The 17005-nt window shown below is 48.0% G+C and overlaps 1 protein-coding gene across 2 annotated transcripts in view; it reads right to left on the bottom strand.

The window, feature by feature from the left end:
* SCHIP1 (schwannomin interacting protein 1) overlaps positions 1-2752 on the bottom strand; it is a 147084-nt gene extending 144332 nt beyond the window's left edge. Inside the window, exons 1-2 of one of the 2 annotated variants that reach the window (XM_064275656.1) lie at positions 2652-2752; positions 1552-2238 (exon numbers count right to left, since the gene is read on the bottom strand). In XM_064275656.1, coding sequence (XP_064131726.1) covers positions 1552-2220 — 669 coding nt within the window. In that variant the 5' untranslated portion in view covers positions 2221-2238; positions 2652-2752. Of the gene's footprint in view, positions 1-1551; positions 2239-2437; positions 2556-2651 lie in introns of those variants that run through there. The other variant, XM_064275655.1, reaches the window with a different exon arrangement.
* Between the last annotated feature and the right edge of the window lie 14253 nt (positions 2753-17005).

The raw sequence follows: 17005 nt of genomic DNA, 5'->3' as shown, positions 1-17005 counted from the left end.
TATCAACCAAAAAAAAAAAAACCCTTTGCTATCCAGTCGATTCCGACTCATAGCAACCCTACAGGACAGAGCATGTCTATAACAGTATTTTAAAACACGCAATTAGTAAATTTCTCTGGAATGTATAAATGTCATGCAAGGGTAAATGAAACTCTTGCTTATCTTCAAATCATTGCTCAAGTCCAGGGAGCCTAGGGAGGAATTTTTCTGTATCCAGCACTGACAGGAAAGGCAGGATTTTCTCATAAGGTACAAGAGATAGCCTGGCTGTAATGGAAGGATTCCCTGTCTGCTAGAGGCCATGGTACACTCCTAAATGGCTAGGGTTAAAACGAGTGTGTTAATTTAATAGGTAGCTTCTCAAGGGGCACTGACCAGAGAGCTCTGTCAGCCAAAGGCTCTCTCTGATGGAAACCGTGTCAATTTCTCTGTGAAACGCAGTTTCCAACCTCAACCCTGAAGTCAGAAGTGCACGCACCCAATTTCCAGTAGACCCAGAGCCCTAGAGTAGAGAAATTGCACCTGCAAGGCCAGCATTCTCCCACACCCCACAGAACTGCCACCCGCAGACAGCAGCTACTGAAGCTGCCCTTCAGCCCCACTCAGGGACACCATTAAAGATTTCAAATTACAACTGTTGCTTTATCGCAAAACAGTGATAAAGAGGGGCGCACATTCATGATGCTTTTCTTCTGAGTCATTCATCTGCTCTTATCTCAGGGGCAAAAAAGGTGTCAGACAAACACTAACCTGCCGAGCTTCCTATCAGGGATGCAGCCCTCCCCCTTCCCTCCCTTCTCGACCCAGCACCCCTCCCTGCCTGGCTTTCCTCATTTGAGGCAGTAGCCTCCGGTAAGGAAATGCAAGTAGCTCAGTTCTCAAAACCAGGAGGAATTCACCAGACAGGGATTGAATCAGGCTCCCTCATCCTGGCAGGGCAATTCACCCCGCTCCCCCAGGTCAAGAATAGCTCCGGTGTTAGAGCGAGGGACAGTCTTAAAGGAGCGCGGTCAACCCATCCAAACACAGAAGCTCAAAGGCGAGGTGGAACAAACCCTGCTGCCGGCCCTGCGGAGTGGGCAGACGGCTGTGTGCGTGCGCACAAGCACGGCCTATCCACGGGCGAGACATCAGTGGCCAGGAAGGGAGACCCCCCACGCTTGACAAAGTCCCAACTACTGAGATTTGAAATATCACCCGCCGGCGCTGGCTTCTGTGCCAAAATCTCCCCGGATTTATTTTCAGGCAAGTGACTCACAACCTTGTCTCCTTAAGTAATTCCATCAAAATGACTCGCCGGTTCCACTAACCGACTTTCCGCTACCCTCTGCGGCCCCTCCCTCCCCTCCGCCCATCCTGTAACCCAGACAGCTCACAGACTGAGCAACTGTACCCCGGGGGAGCAGAAGGCGGCCTCTGCTGCCGGCCCCCGCTCTCGGGGAAGGATGAATGGGGCCGCAGGCGGGCGGGAGCGAGGGGAGGGGGCGTGCGGGCTGCGCGGGGTGTGTACGCGTGTGTGCGCGCGTGTGGGCACGCACCCTGCCAACTTACGGAGGTGGAGTTGGTCCTGGCCTGGCCCTGGTTCCGCGCCTCCTGCTCCCGGAACTGCAGCCCCGCCAGATGCTTCTCCAGCGCCTCCCAGTCCATGGGGGGAGCCGGGGGCTCCTCCGGGACGCACGTCCCGCCGTCCGGGGGTTGGAGGCCTAGGGCCCGCGCCGTGGGGCCCCGGCCACCGCGCCGGCCTCCCGGCGGCTGGAGCTTCTGGAGCGACCGGCGGGGGCCCCGGGGGCCGTTCGGCCGGCCGGCCACCACCACGTTGCCATTGTGTCTGAGGTCCTGGGGGTCGTGCGGGTGGAGGTTACCGTTAGGCATGGGGGGCGGCATGGCGGTGGTGGCGCTCCTGCCCCCGCCGCCGCCGCTGCCGGTCCGGGCACTCACGTCCCCCCGCTCTCGGGCCGGACAGCGGTCATCCCGGCACCCTCGCTCGTCCTCCTCTTCCTCCTCCTCCCCGTCTTCCTCCGGCGCCCACTCATCAATCACCTTCTTCTGGTAGACCGGAAAGGGCTCCTCATAGTCCTCCAGGGCAGACACCAAGTCCAAGCTGCCCCCCGGCGACGACGAGGATTTGCACTCGGAGCAAGGGGTGACTTTGGTGGAGTTGGACTGCGAACTGGCGCGGCTGCTGCTGCGGCTGCTGCCGGCGTCACTGCCTAGATCCATCCCATCCTCTCGGTAATCCTGGGGGAGGAGGCAGAGAGTGAGTCGCCGGGCCCAGCCCGCTCCGGCCGCCCGCCGCCCGCCGCGAACGCCCGGCTCAGTGCCCCGAGCCCACCCGGCCCAGGCGCGCCCCCAAGGAGACCTGGGGGCGGGAGTCCGCACCGGCCTGAGGCTTCCCTAGTCACCCCCACCCCAACCGGACTTCCTCGGGGAAACTAACCCGCAAATTGGCAAAGGGGGTGCCCAGCCCCCAGCGCGCACACTTTTCCGACGAGGGACCCCGGCGCGCGCGCGGACTTTGTTTTAACCATTTGGCGCCGCGCGCGCCCCTGCACCCCGCCCCGAGGATTCTCGGAGAGCCGGGCACTTTCCCAGAGGATCAGAACTGGCGGGGGGCGGGAACGCGAGGAGGTGGGCGGCCCCTCATTTCGCACCTGGCTCCCGGCGCCGAGACCACCCCCCGCCGGCCCGCCCCGGGAGGCCGGCTCCGCGCCAGCCGAGCTTCACTTTCTGCGGGGCCGCAGGCAGCTCGGGGCTCACCCGCCCTCCGGCCTCCCCGGCCGGCGCCTCCTCTGGGCTCGCCGGGCGGCTCGGGTGGGGGCGGCTCGGGTGGGGGCGGCTCGGGTGGGGGCCGTCTCCGCCCGCGCCGGGCAGCGTGGCCCCCGTCTGGCCCCGGGGGTGTGCCGGGTCGGGCGCGGCCGCCGCGGGAGCCGCCGCCCTGGGGGAGCAGGACGCGCCCTCCCGGCGGAGCGGGTCCGGCCACCGAGCATGCCCAGAGGCGGCCGGGCGCGGCGCAGTCGGCTCCCCGGTGTTCGCGGCTGCGGGCTGGGGAGGGGATGCGGCGGAGAGGCCGGGAAAGGCCGGGCCGAGGGGGCGCGGGGCTCCGGGGCCGCGGGGCTCCGGGGGCGCAGACCCGGCCAGCGAGCAGGGGCGGCGCCCTGGGGACGTGTTGTGCTTTAACCCAGACACACTCGCGTTTTCTTAGCGCTTCTCAATCCGTCTCCACGGGGCTCGTACCCACGGAAGCCTCCGGGTACCCCAAAGCGCAAGCCCGGCGCCTCCACACCCACGCGGAAGTCCCCGAGTGACGCCGTGAAGGACCCCCCCCCAACACACACCCGTGCAGGAGCCCGAGTGACGTGCTCGGTGGTCGTGCCCCACCTCTTCCCTCCACCATCCTCTCCCGCTTCCTCTCCCTCCGCCGCCCCGCTCCCGTCGCCTCGCCCGCTCCCTTCCAAGTTCGGTGTGGGCGGAACCTGTTGCTTAAGCTCACGTTTCCTTCCTCTTCCCGGTGGCAGGGTGAGGGTGACCTCAGCCAGGTGTGTGTTGGGGGGTGGTGAGATGGGCTGAGATTGGCATGGTGACGGGGGAGGGGCTGGGGACATCAGCTTTAAAGGTTTGGGACGAGCATCAAGAGACCTCTTCTGCCATCTCAAATCAAGGACACGTTAAGGGGGGAGACACGGCTGTCGGGTGGCAGCGCTCCTGGCACTGTACAAGGGCTTCGCTTCTGCAAAGTTTTCGGGAAACTGAGTCAAAGACACCTATGCTGGGTTTTTCAAAACACATGGGCTGCCTGAGTGTGGCAGCCCATCTCCTTAGGAAGAAAGTTCAATGAAGTGAAAGATACCGACATTTGGAAAACGAAGGTGGGTCACAGAGCACCTTATAAAAATTTCCTTCGAATCATAGTTCTGAGCTCTCCGAACAGGGAAACTAGGGCTGCTCTCTGATTATGAAATGCAACACTTAAGAGAGACTGGCAAAGCCCAGCTTCCCTGAACTTCCAGATTTGGGCCGGTTACTAATTACTCTCAGTTAAATTCTCCGGCCTGGGGGCCAGGCCCCTCTCCCGGCCTTGGCAAAGTCGGGATGGAGGAACAGGGGGATGCCTAGGATTCTTCAGTAGGGAGCGGCTGCCAGCGGGCATGTCTCTGTGGAGACCCTTTCATGGGTTTCGGTGAGACGTGACTCTTAGGTGGACCTGAGCCATGGAAGATAAGGTGGCCCTTTACAAGTCTGGAAGCTGCTGTCTTAGGAATAACAGGAAAAGAGGCCTTCTGGTCTGGCCAGCTCTTACGTAAAACAGGACTGATTATGACTTAAAATGTCTTTTATGGTCACATCTGTAAATGCCCTGCCTGGTGCTCCAAATATGGTTTGATTTTGAGGTTGCTGAAAAAAAAAAAAAAAATTTTTTTTTTTTTTGCTGAGCCCTGGTCAGCTGGCTGCCACCCTGCTGCGTGGAGGTGGCCCTGTGGAGTAGTCAGAGGTGCCAGTAGGAGACATTGCTTGCTGAGGACTAGATAGCTGCTTTTCAAATTACCATGTGACCTGGCAAGACTTGGGTCAGAAAACGCTCCCCCTCTGCAGCAGGACTCAGGTAGAGAGATAGGTATTGATCCACTGGGGTGACAGGGGAGAGTTGTGGTCTCAGCCCAATTTTTAAACATTAGGACCTCCCCAGCCACCCACCCAGGCTCCCTCCTGGGCCCCGGCTCACCCCCCTACTGCCCAGATGGTCTCTGTTCAGGGAATGCTAAATAAGGCCTGAGAAAAATATTTGGCAAGGTAAGTCTGCTGCCAAAAATGCATGGCATTTCAAAACCAAATAGAAACGTCTTAGAATTATCTGTACTTTCAAATGATTTTCTGACCAGATATTCTGGATCAGATAGGAAAGTACCAGGTTTCCTTTTTTTCTTTTCATGGAAGGTGCCTGGCTGGCCCAGTTTCCATTCTGTTTTCAGACTCCCGTCCGTCCGTCTCCTGCCAAGAACCACCCCACGTTGGAACAGGAGGCCCTGCCAAGTCCTAGGCCGGCAACCGTCTGCAGATACGTCCAGCAGGATGGAGCGATGGTCCGTCCGCAAAGTGACTGAAAGGCCCTGTCTTCCTGTTTACAGGAGTGTTTCCTCAGGTTAGGAGCTTGGAGCTTAAAGACTTGGATTTGTCCTCTAAAACCTTTGTAAATTAGAGTCAGAGGTGAGGGACAAGTGGACATCAGCCTCATTCCCTCCAGTTCCAGCACCTTCTTCATCAGTCACCAACTCCTGTCAGTTACACCTAAATTCAAGGTCCCTTTTGAATACCCATGTCCCTGCACCCCACTGACACCTCCCCAGCCTAGGCCACTCTCGTCTGTCCTGCCGAAATTACTGAAGTCTCCTAGTTGACTCTGTCCATTCTCCTTGCGAAGCCAGAGTGACCTTTCTATACTTCAAATTTGAACAAGTCTCTCTCCTGCTTCATTAAAACCCCCCAGGGCTCCCCACTGCCTTTAAAGGAACTGCTCTCCACCTTCCCCACCCCACCCCACAACTTCCTTGGTAAACTTCTGCTTAGCCTTTAAGCCTCGGCTTCAAGGCCACTTCCTCCTGAAAGCCTTGCCTGATGCCCTGTACCTGCGGGACTTGGTCAAGGGACCTGTGGCTGCTCCCAGGGCTCCCACTGCCCTTACCACAGATACTGTGTCCAGGTTTCTTGTTTAATTGCTTCTATTCTCCACTAGACCACATCTAAATATCAATAGCGATTCACAGTGCAAAATGCACTTCAGATCAAGACCCAGGCCACACATATATATAAAAATATAAAAACCAAACCAGTTGCCGTCAAGTCGATTCTGACTCATAGTAACCCTATAGGACAGAGTAGAACTGCCCCAGAGGGTTTCCAAGGAGCCTCTGGTGGATTTGAACTTCGGACCTTTTGGTTAGCAGCTGTAGCCCCTAACCATTATGCCACCAGGGTTTCCATATAGTAACTGGAGAAAAGTTTCATACAACTCTGTAAAATTCTCTTCTAGTCATTTAAAACAAAATCTGGTCTCATCTACTACACAGATTTCATAACCCTTTAATGGGCCAGGGCTTCTAGTCTGAAAAAGTCCCTGAAGGGAAGGGCCATTTCTGTCTTGTTCCTGGGAACTGGAACATAGTAGGAACTCAGTAGATATTCATTTCTAGAATTAATAAATGATAATAATAAAATCTAACTCATTTAATCCTCAAGAACCTAGGAAGAAACTATTATTATCCCTATTTACAGAGGAAGCTGAGGCACAAGGTAAAAGGTTGGTAAACTAGCTAGAATTTGAGCCCAGGTAGTTTCACTTTGGAGCCTTGGTGGCACAGTGGTTAAAAGCTTGGCTGCTAACCAAAGGGTCACCAGTTCAAATCCAGCAGCCACTCCTTGGAAACCCTATGGGGCAGTTCTACTCTGTCCTATAGGGTCACTGAGTCAGAATCGACTCGATGGCAGTGGGTTTGGTTTTTTTCTTTTTAGCGTGACTTCGGAGTCCCTGCATGGTGCAAACGGTTAACACGCTTGGCTGCTCACAGTGAGGTTAGAGGTTCGAGTCTATCCAGAGGCACCTGGGAAGAAAGGCCTAGCGATCTACTTCTGAAAGAAAATCAGCCATTAAAAACCCTTTGGAGCACAGTGGTACTCTGACACACATGGGGTCACCACTAGTCAGAATCACCTGGTTAACTGGTGTAGTTTGAGTTCAGAATCCTTGTTCATAGTCACTCAATTAAAAGCTCAGTGTCCCTTAGTCCAGAGGCATTTGGATGAATTTACCCAGCAAAACTGTCAGAAAAGGTCTCCTCGCAGCAACGTCCATCTAGATCTCAGTGCCTCACCTACCGAGGCGGCTTGGGCAGCATTTATGTCTATGCAGAGAAGGAGGAAGCTGGCAAGAGCAGCTGTTCTCCTTTGCTCACTCATTCTCCACCTCCTCAGCCGTCAACAAGTTCAATATTCAGCAACTTGGGAGATTTAACTATGTAAAGGATGAGTATAGCTACCTCAGAAAAGGAAATTTCACATTGTTATAAACTACATACCTAAAGTTTCCCCCAAAAACAAATCCTTTAAGAAGGAAGCCACTGTGAGACTGGGGTATTCATGTTGTCGTGAGCAGAAACTGTCCAGAGTAATGCTCAAACGGTGAGGCTAAAGAAGACTGAAGTTAATATTCTTCAAGGTCAGTGCTATTTATGGGATTTTAATCTGAAAGGCAATATTTAAGAAAGGACATGATTGAAATATTTAAATCATAAGTAGTGTGATGGGTGGGAGAATATTAATTTGCAAAATTCCCAAACTAATTCTGAAGTGATTAGCCCTAACACTGAACCTTCTCTACGTTGCGGCATTTAGAGCAATAAAGACAGGGCTGGCGAAGGGGCTTACAGTTCACCTTTATTGCAGGAATTACATGCAAGTCACATGCAATATACAGACGCTGTCCTGTTTCATCACCTGGATGTAACTACGTGGGGTATTTGGCAGCCCTGTGGGGGTCGGTGTCCTGGATACAGAACATCTGGGCTTCATTTCCAGCCGCGTCTCTGACCAACTTTGTGACCTCAGTTTCCTCATGAAGGGGCCTGGACTGCATGATCACGGTGTCGGGCAATTAGTAAGAATTTAATGAGTGAATAAGTGAATGAACTCAAAGGCTTCTTCCAGCCTGAAGAACCTATGATTTCATCCGAGAAACTCTGGGAAATTGTATTAAGATGTCTTTGAATCTTTTCATTGACTTCCTTGCTGGAAGATATAAAATTGTTTCCTCCACTGATTCAAAACCGTGGTCAGTCCCCACCAGACAAACCGGCCCTCTTGGGTGCATGGATTTCCCTCTCTCTCCACTGCAGAGACAATGAGTGGACCTTAACTTCACTGCTCTGCTGAGAATTTCCATTTCTAACAGGTTCCCTGCTGATCATTTGCATTTCCACCCCAAACATACTGAATCAGGGTCTACATTTTAATAAGATCCCCGGGTGAGTCTTAGGTATCATTTCCTGGGAACTTGTTAGAAATGCAGGGGTTGGAACCAGAAGGAGCAGGTTGGAAGTCCTGATTTATTTCCTATGTTTTCCTCAGTAAAAATGAAATGGCAAAGCCTAGGCAAAACTCAGCACATAAAAGATGGCACCAATAACCTATTTTCCAAATCTGAAACCAGAACACCTGACCTGACAAATACTACAGTACTTACAGAAAGTAGGTGAATGTATGCTGGGAATGAGGGTTACCCTGAAAAATCTGTAGGTGTTGGCAAATGAAGCAACCCTCACAGCATCAGAGGGATAGTGCTTTTATCAGGGAAGTCACATAAAGGGTGTCAGTCAGGGTCTCAGCATATGGCTGCACAGGCTGTGCCCTGCACAGTGCCAGTAGGACTGTGAACTGCCAGGAGGGACCATTTGGTACCATTCAAGTAGACGGCAGTGTGAATAGCGCCCCCTGGAGGTATGCGGTCCACAACCTGCACAACAGTGCCGTGGGAATTGCATCGGTAGGGAATTTGCTCTCTGTTGGCAAGGTTGGAAGAGGAGCCTCCTGTTCTTTCCTAATACAGTCATACCTCAGATTGGGTGGCACTGACAAGGTTCAGCTATCTAAATGCTCCCGATCTCTCCTTTTTTCCGGAAGTTTTCTGCCATCCTGTTCCGCTTTCCTTATCTTCCTAGCAATTCTTGAAAATGCAAGTCTGTAAGCATCTCAATCTATTGTTTTGAGCTTTGCTGAAGGGTGTCAATTGCCTAAAAGGACATTTAGGAAAAGCTGGGAATGTGTGTAGGTGCACTGCAAGAGCTGTGACGGGCACTGAAGCCCGTGTGGACGTGACCCCAATGCAGGATGAACTGCCTCAGAAATTGTGCGCCTTGTACTTTGATGTGTTACACTTGTCAGAAAAGAACATCCTCGCAAGATGCTCCAGGAAGTGAAAGCTCTGTTTTGGTTACTTCTTGACATAACTTTGGAAGCAATATAAAGTCAGAATATAGCTGCGAATATAGCTGCATTGACACTGACTGGATCAGCCAGTAAGCAAGGTGGGCACAGGCTGAAATGTTTACTTACTAATCTGTAGTGCACGACTTTACATGAGTTTCAGGTGTGGTGAAAAACAAGTGAAATCGTGCACTACAGATTAGTAAGTGCAGTTAAGCCGTGTATGCCTTCGTTACTGGGTAATCAGTCCCTGATCATCAGTGCAGTGCAAGAAGGAGGAATGTGTCTCAAAATGAAGGAGGAAGCAGCTTTGTGGAATAGATGAGAGCTCTTCTGGGAGCCTTGACTGTGCCTCTGACTAGCTCTGCATTTACAGACAAGGCAGCTCCTTCAGCTCATTGGGCCACTAGCCTCATCATGAGAAGAGAGTTGTATGAAATTATGTGAGAGGGAGGTAGGTAGGTAGCCATCAAGTCAGCTCCAATTCATGACGACAGAATAAAATGTTGCCCAGTCCTGGGTCATCCTCACAGTCACCAGCATGTTTGAGTCCACCACCAAACATAATGTCCTCCTCCAGCGATTAATCCCTCCTGATAATGGGTCCAAAGCAAGTGAGTCAGACAGTGTTCTGTCATAATCCATAGGGTTTTCATTGGCTAGTTTTCAGAAGTACATTGCCATAGCTTTTTCCCAGTCTGTCTTAGTCTGGAAGCTCTGCTGAAGCCTGTCCACCATGGGTGGCCTTCCTGATATTTCAAATACTGGAGGCATAGCTTCCAGCATCATAGCAATATGCAAAGCACCAAAGTATGACAAACTGACAGGGGTGGTGGATCTGAGCCTTAGAAACTCCCTAAGTTTCATGAGTTGCAACCCCAGTGCCTCCCAGGGTCAGGCAGGTGAGGGAAGGGGGTGAAATGAGCAGCAGGGGTGACAGGGAATGCCAGGGCTGAGCTACCGAGTCACTGAAAAGCACAGCAAAGGCACCATACTAAAATTCAGAACAAAAGGCACACTCCATCCTCAGCTTATCCCTGGACCCTCACATGGACCTCTGGTCTGGCTTTAGATCCCAGAGTTGTAAGTCTGCATGAAAATTAAAGGGGGCTGGTAAGGTTAGGGAGACCTCGCGTCTTGGCTTGCACAGGACAGTCCTGCTTTATACCTGCTGTCCTGGCATAATTATTGATGGGGCCATTCTTCACTCTCAAAAGTGTCCCAGTTTAGATGATAAATTATATGGTCTCCCAAAGTAAGGGAGAATTATTTAAAGACTACCCATAAACCTTGGGGAGCATGATCTCCCAAATTGCCCAGACTTTCAAATGAAGTTCAGTAGGTTTGATGGCATTATTTTGTAGGTAGATAATTAATCTAAATAACCCCTCAAATACCCCCCAAAAAGGTTCAATAAAAGCAGCCTGCCAAGAATTGAGAAATCACAGAAAATATGAGAGGCTGTCAAATATGTGAAAAATGTTCAACTTCACTAATAATCAAAGAAAGGCAATTTCAATAATAATGAGGCACTATTTTGCCTGTCAAAATATTTAAAAGTTATTTAAGATTATACTGCTCAGTGACAGGATGGGTGTGATCAAAAAACTCACATAGTGGTGGTTTATCAACTGATGGATACAAACTTTCTGGAATGTGATTTGACAATGTGTCGAATTTAAACAGTCTTTACAATGTAAAAAATCTTAAAGTTTATACCCCACGACTGTTACTAATGCAACAAGCATTTATTGAGTGCCTAGTACATGTGAGGCACTAGAGGATACACTGGCAAATGAGACAAACACCGTGTTTGCACCTCTTGGAGCTTACAGTGTGGTGAAGAAAAAGATGCTACAGGAAAAAATGTACACAAAAATATTTAGATTACAATTTGTAGTAAGTACCTAAAAAGTAAACTCACATGGTGCTGAGACAGCACGTAGGGTGTGTGTGTGTGTGTGTGTGAGAGGAGTCAGGAAAAGAGTGTTGAAACGAAAGGGAAGGGTGTTACAGCCAGAGGGAAACATCTTCAACAAAGGCTTTGAGGCTTGAAGAAGCTTCCAACGCTTGAGTAACTGAAAGGAAACCACTGTGGTTGGAGCAAGAGAGTGAGAGGAAAAGTGGCAAGACCAGGGTGGAGAGGTGAGCAGGGGTGGCCTTTAAGATCTTGCCAATAACAGCCATGCAAAGGTTGTAAAAGCAGATTGGCATTTTTAGAAATCTCCGCAGGGTGGAGAATTGAAAAGAGGATGGAGGGGGAGGGCATGACAAGAGTGGATGCAGAGGGACCAGCACTCTGAAAACTGTCCCAGTTTACCTGACAAATTATATGGTGCAAACACGGTAGTCCTAGAAAGAGATAGTGGTGATGGGTTGGGTTGGGGAAACGGAGAAAAGTAGAGATATTAAAGCTATATTTAGGTGGTACAATCAACAGGACCTGGTGACGGGGTGAATGGAGGGTGGTGAGGAAGACAGATGCCACTAATGGTTTCTAGGCTGTATCACAAGGGCTTAGCGGAAGGTGGTATCTCTACTGACGTGGGCGATTATGGAGGAGGAGCTTTTGATCTGGGAGGAAAGGGAAAACGTTGAATTCGGTTTGCACGTTTTCTGTTTGAGATGGTATGAGAAATGTAAGTGGAGATGATAATTAGGTACTTGGATACGTAGGCCTGGAGCTCAAATGGAAGACCTGGGGCTGGAGATACAAATATGGGAGTCACAGCATATAGATGGTATTTGGAACCTTGGGTGTGGGTGACGTCATCTGGAGACAAGGTAGAGAGCGCGAAGAAAAGGTCAAGTTTCTAGCCTGAGGAACTCTATGATTCGTAGATCCAGGGAAAGACAGATGAGTTTATAAAGGAGTCCAGGAATAGAGCCCAGACGATGGTGGGTAGAGACCACTAGTTATTCTTCTTAATCTAGCCTAAGGACACAGGAATGAGGATCTAGATTTATGCGTAAAGATGCTCAATGTGGCATTTACAATAGTGAAATATTAGGTTCTACATAAATGTCAAAAAATAGATGTTTAAATAAACTAACATTCATTATGCAGAATAAATTAAGTAAAATAAAATGTTTTTGAAAATTATAATGGTAAGTAAATAAAAGGGGGTATAATATTATACATATAATGTGATTCACATTTGAAAACTTAGATGGTTATTTGCCCTAAAAAAATGAATCTGAATGTTAACGATGGCTAACAATGGATGGTAAGATTCAGGGTGATTTGTATCTTTGTAGCTATCTGTATTTTTCAATTTCTCCATGATAATCACAATGTAAGGCAATAATATTTTTCCAAAGCAGAGGATGAATTATGCATGTTTATTTTACTTAATATGAATGATGCTGAAATCCACTGAGGAGTTACATTAAAAATAATTGATTAGATGAGCTAGAATTAATTTATATAAATTCTGTGATGAAGCCTTTTGTAGCACAAATAATTTTATTGTTCCATAAATCACCTGCCAATTTAAAGTTTTTGAATATCAGGTTTTTTAAAAGTAGAATCAACACACTTCTGGAAACAAACAAGCAAACTTTGGGGTCATAATGGACTGGAGCCAGGTTGGGGCAGATAAGTCATATTTTTGACTTTGTGTCATACAGCCCATTTCTCCCTCTCCCTCTCCCTTCCCCTCCTCCCTTTCTCTCTTCCTTCTCCTCTTCCTCTTTTCCTTTAAAAATATAGAAACTCTTAGCTCCCAGGCCACAAAAAACAGCCTGCAGGCTGGATTTGGCCCGAGGGCCAAAGTTTGTTGACCCCTGGACTAAAGGATGAACATGAACGCACAAGGGAAAATGCGTAACTACTTTTTCATAAAAAATTAGCCTAATATTGGGATTCGTAGCTAGGTGAGTATGTACTGGTTAGTCCTCAGCTATTAGAGTGCTAGAACCAGTTTGGATTTATTGTCAGCAGGAAAAATAAATAGAAAGGGTCTAAAAGAGCAATAATGTTTTTAAAGCTGATATATATATATTTTTAATAATTTTATTGTGCTTTAAGTGAAAGTTACAAATCGTCAGTCTGTCACATATACGCTTATATACACCTTACTACATACTCCCATTTACTCTCCCCCTAATGAGTCAGCCTGCTCCCGTCTTCCAGTCTCTCCTTTCGTGACCGTTTTGCCAGTTTCTAACCCTCTCTACCCTCCCATCTCCCCTCTAGACAGGAGATGCCAATTCAGTCTCAAGTGTCCCCCTGATACAAGTAGCTCACTCTTCATCAGCATCTCTCTCCAGCCCATTGTCCAGTCCCTTCCATGTCAGATGAGTAGTCTTCAGGAATGGTTCCTGTCCTGGGCCAACAGAAGGTTTGGGGACCATGACCACCAGGATTCTTCTAGCCTCAGTCAGACCATTAAGTCTGGTCTTTTTATGAGAATTTGGGGTCTGCATCCCACTGTTCTCCTGCTCCCTCAGGGATTCTCTGTTATGTTCCCTGTCAGGGCAGTCATCGGTTGTGGCCGGGCACCATCTAGTTCTTCTGGTCTCAGGATGATGTAAGTCTCTAGTTCATGTGGCCCTTTCTGTCTCGGGCTCATAGTTATTGTGTGACCTTGGTGTTCTTCATTCTCCTTTGATCCAGGTGGGTTGAGACCAATTGATGCATCTTAGATGGCCGCTTGTTGGCGTTTAAGGCCCCAGATGCCACAGTTCAAAGTGGGATGCAGAATGTTTTCATAATAGAGTTTATTATGCAAATTGACTTAGAAGTCCCCTTAAGCCATAGTCCCCAAACTCCCGCCCTTGCTCTGCTGACCTTCGAAGCATTCAGTTTATCCCGGAAACTTCTTTGCTTTTGGTCCAGTCCATTTGAGCTGACCTTCCGTGTATTGAGTATTGTCCTTTCCTTCACCTAAAGTAGTTCTTATCTACTAACTAATCAGTAAATAACCCTCTCCCACCCTCCCTCCCTCCCCTCTCCCGTAACCACAAAAGAATGTGTTCCTCTCAGTTTATACTATTTCTCAAGAACTTATAATAGTGGTCTTTTGCATCTGACTAATTTCACTCAGCATAATGCCTTCCAGGTTCCTCCATGTTATGAAATGTTTCACAGATTGGTCACTGTTCTTTATCGATGCGTAGTATTCCATTGTGTGAATATACCATAATTTATTTAACCATTCATCTATTGATGGACACTTTGGTTGCTTCCAGCTTTTTGCTATTGTAAACAGAGCTGCAATAAACGTGGGTGTGCATATATCTGTTCATGTAAAGGCTCTTATCTCTCTACGGTATATTCCGAGGAGTGGGATTGCTGGGTTGTATGGTAGTTCTATTTCTAACTTTTTAAGAAAACACCAGATAGATTTCCAAAGTGGTTGTACCATTTTACATTCCCACCAGCAGTATATAAGAGTTCTAGTCTCTCTGCAGCCCCTCCAACATTTATTATTTTGTGTTTTTTGGATTAATGCCAGCCTTGTTGGAGTGAAATGGAATCTCATCGTAGTTTTAATTTGCATTTCTCTAATGGCTAATGATCGAGAGCATTTTCTCATGTGTCTGTTAGTTGCCTGAATATCTTCTTTAGTGAAGTGCGTGTTCATATCCTTTGCCCATTTTTTGATTGGGTTGTTTGTCTTTTTGTGGTTCAGTTTTAACAGAATCATATAGATTTTAGAGATCAGGTGCTGGTCGGAGATGTCATAGCTGAAAATTCTTTCCCAATATGTAGGTGGTCTTTTTACTCTTTTGGTGAAGTCTTTAGATGCATAGGTGTTTGATTTTCAGGAGCTCCCAGTTATCGGGTTTCTCTTTGTCATTTTTAGTAATGTTTTGTATTCTGTTTATGCCTTGTATTAGGGCTCTTAACGTTGTCCCTATTTTTTCTTCCATGATCTTTATCATTTTAGTCTTTATGTTTAGGTCTTTGATCCACTTGGAGTTAGTTTTTGTGCATGGTGTGAGGTATGGGTCCTGTTTCATTTTTTTGCAAATGGATATCCAGTTATGCCAGCACCATGTGTTAAAAAGACTATCTTTTCCCCAATTAACTGACATTGGGCCATTGTCAAATATCAGTTGCTCATATGTGGATGGATTTATATCTGGGTTCTCAATTCTGTTCCATTGGTCTATGTATCTGTTGTACCAATACCAGGCTGTTTTGACTACTGTGGCTGTATAATATGTTCTAAAATCAGGTTAAAGCTGATATATTTTTAATGGAAAATAGATCCTATGCAAATATTTCAAGGGATGGTATTTTTAACTTGGAAAAGTAAAAGCTAAAGGAAAAATTATTGATTTGTACACAGAAGAATTTTAATATTTCTTCAGAAATCTTAGATCTTTGGTATTACGAGGGTGTTGTGTTGTATAGGCACCCTGGTGCACAGTGGTTAGGAGCTGCGGCTGCTAACCAAAAGTTCAGCATTTGAATTCACCAGATGTTCCTTGGAAACCCTATGGGGCAGTTCTACCCTGTGCTATAGGATGGCTATGAGTTGGAATGGACTCGACGACAGCAGGTTTGGTTTGGGTTTGTGTTGTGTACATGAATCCATTCAGGTGTTGATGCCACAAACCTGGGAGCCATGGTGATGCCCCTTCCTCTTCACTCCCCACGTCACCAAGTGGAGTTGTTAGTGCTGTTGGTGCTCCAACACCCAGCTCCCAGCCCCTGTGAGTACTGGCTGCAAAGGGCTCACGGATGACCTCTATGGTGCAATTTATCTGGCCACCCCCATCAAGCCAAGCCAGGCTGTCTGATTTCACATCGTATTTGGCATTTCTCTCCTCCCCCATCTTGCTTCTTTCACCCCCTTACAGGTTTATTCCTCAATCAACCACCTGCAAATCCCTGCCTTGGGCTCTTTTTCTAGGGAACCTGACCTGAGACATCAAGTCTCAATAATTCTACCTCTTAAATATTCATGGCTTTTTGACCATTACATCTGCTTGGGAAAAGGGTACTGGAATGGGTTAGAATTTTATTCTAGCCTATGAATACATTTCAAAATTTAGGGTCTGATGTCAATACAAAGTATGATGTCAATTTTGTGAATAGCAGGCAATAGTTCTTATAAAATTATGCAGCCATGGTCTGACAAACAAGAACACCATAAGGATAAACAAGAGGTTTAGCTTTCGATTGGTGTTACTGTGGGATCATTGCTGGTGTTACTGTGGGCTTATTGCTGGTGTTACTGTGGGATTGGTGTTACTGTGGGATCATTGCTGGTGTTACTGTGGGCTTATTGCTGGTGTTACTGTGGGATTGGTGTTACTGTGGGATCATTGCTGGTGTTACTGTGGGCTTATTGCTGGTGTTACTGTGGGACTGGTGTTACTGTGGGATCATTGCTGGTGTTACTGTGGGATTGGTGTTACTGTGGGCTTATTGCTGGTATTACTGTGGGCTTATTGCTGGTGTTACTGTGGGTTTATTGCTGGTGTTACTGTGGGCTTATTGCTGGTGTTATTGTGGGATTATTGCTGGTGTTACTGTGGGATTATTGCTGGTGTTACTGTGGGATCATTGCCGGTGTTACTGTGGGATCCTTGCTGGTGTTACTGTGGGATTGGTGTTACTGTGGGCTTATTGCTGGTGTTACTGTGGGCTTATTGCTGGTGTTACTGTGGGCTTATTGCTGGTGTTACTGTGGGATTATTGCTGGTGTTACTGTAGGATTGGTGCTACTGTGGGATTATTGCTGGTGTTACTGTGGGAGATTATTGCTGGTGTTACTGTGGGTTTATTGCTGGTGTTACTGTGGGTTTATTGCTGGTGTTACTGTGGGCTTATTGCTGGTGTTACTGTGGGATTATTGCTGGTGTTACTGTAGGATTGGTGCTACTGTGGGATTATTGCTGGTGTTACTGTGGGAGATTATTGCTGGTGTTACTGTGGGATTATTGCTGGTGTTACTGTGGGCTTATTGCTGGTGTTACTGTGGGTTTATTGCTGGTGTTATTAGCACTGGTGAGGGGAAACAGCTGCATCTGTAGTGTTATCAATTTTGCTAATTGTTACTGATAATATTTGAAAATT

This window comes from Loxodonta africana, chromosome 23 (assembly GCF_030014295.1).
Source record: "Loxodonta africana isolate mLoxAfr1 chromosome 23, mLoxAfr1.hap2, whole genome shotgun sequence".
Taxonomy (NCBI): domain Eukaryota; kingdom Metazoa; phylum Chordata; class Mammalia; order Proboscidea; family Elephantidae; genus Loxodonta; species Loxodonta africana.
The sequence above is the reverse complement of the archived record's forward strand: the minus strand, read 5'-3'. Positions and strand labels throughout refer to the sequence as shown.